This window comes from Papilio polytes, unplaced genomic scaffold (genome assembly GCF_000836215.1).
Source record: "Papilio polytes unplaced genomic scaffold, Ppol_1.0 DF823696.1, whole genome shotgun sequence".
Classification (NCBI taxonomy): Eukaryota; Metazoa; Arthropoda; class Insecta; order Lepidoptera; family Papilionidae; genus Papilio; species Papilio polytes.
This window is the reverse complement of record NW_013525508.1, coordinates 84,088-85,241: the sequence shown is the minus strand read 5'-3', so window position 1 is coordinate 85,241 and position 1,154 is coordinate 84,088. Positions and strand designations below refer to the sequence as shown.

General features: G+C 48.5%; 1 protein-coding gene across 1 annotated transcript in view; it reads right to left on the bottom strand.

Moving 5' to 3' along the window:
- Positions 1–4: 4 nt before the first annotated feature.
- LOC106103880 overlaps positions 5–1,154 on the bottom strand; it is a gene marked incomplete at its 3' end in the record, with an annotated part of 1,440 nt that continues 290 nt past the window's right edge. Inside the window, exon 2 of the mRNA XM_013283793.1 lies at positions 5–1,132. Within this exon, the coding sequence (XP_013139247.1) occupies positions 5–1,075 (1,071 nt within the window). The remainder of the gene's footprint in view (positions 1,133–1,154) is intronic.

Genomic DNA, 1,154 nt, shown 5'->3' with positions numbered 1-1,154 from the left:
AAAAGTCATGGATGTGGCGGACGGGATAACGGTCAGGGATCGTCCGGGAGTTGAGTTTACGGTAGTCACCACAGGGGCGCCAGGTGCTGTCTTTCTTAGGCGCGAGGTGAAGAGGTGATGACCAGGAGCTCTGTGATGGACGTGCCGTACCGTTGCTCATCATGACCTGAAAATGTTCTTTGGCGATCTTCAGCTTTTCAGGAGCTAGCCTACGGGGAGTACACGATGTAGGAGGTCCTGGAGTGGTCCTGATGTGGTGTACTGTGTTGTGTTTCGGTGTAAAGTGTGTGCCAGAAGGGCGAGTGATTTCTGGAAATTTTTGTAAAATTTTGTGAAAACAAGTGTCGCCTGTTACAACCTTTATAGATGAAACATTAAAATTAGCATGAGATGCGATACATGACAAAGTAGTAGTATTGTCAATAAGGCGGTGATTTTTACAGTCAACAATTAAATTATAATGGCTAAGAAAGTCTACACCAATAATCGGTTTGGTTACATCAGCTACTGTAAAACGCCAGGTATAATTACGCCTTAAATCTAGATCTAGGCACAAATCAATAAAACCGTATGTTTCGATAACACTATCGTTAGCCGCACTTAGCACAAAGTTTGTTTTGTTTCGACGTTCACGAAGCGCTGCACGTGGGTACACGCAGACGTCGCTTCCGGTGTCCACCAGGAAGCGGGTGTTGCTGTGGCGGTCGGTCACAAAAAGGCGACCGGTAGGGGGGCAACTGTCAGTTGCCATCGTCGTGATGTTGGCGGGCTTGTAGGTGCACGGCTGGGCGCACTTCACGGCCTTGTCCTGGTATTTGGCGTGGTACCAGCAGATTGCTGGCTCAGCTGGTGCTGGAGCAGGTTGTGATTGGCGCTTCTGTATTTTAGCGCGATGCTGCTGACGTCGGTGCTGTGATGTTTCGTGTCCCCGGCTATATTGTCGATGTCGGCAGGTGGAGTCGGGGGCAGAGCATTGTATGTCGATTTGTTTCGACAATAACGCAATCATTTGCCTTAATTCGGCGATTTCGTTGTCATGCGCCGATGGTATACGCGCGTCTTGCGCGTCCTCCATTTTGTAAGAAATGCAATAACGACTTACGTGTTCACTGTCGGGGTCACCAATTTAGCGTAACCCACTGAGTAGTTTATTT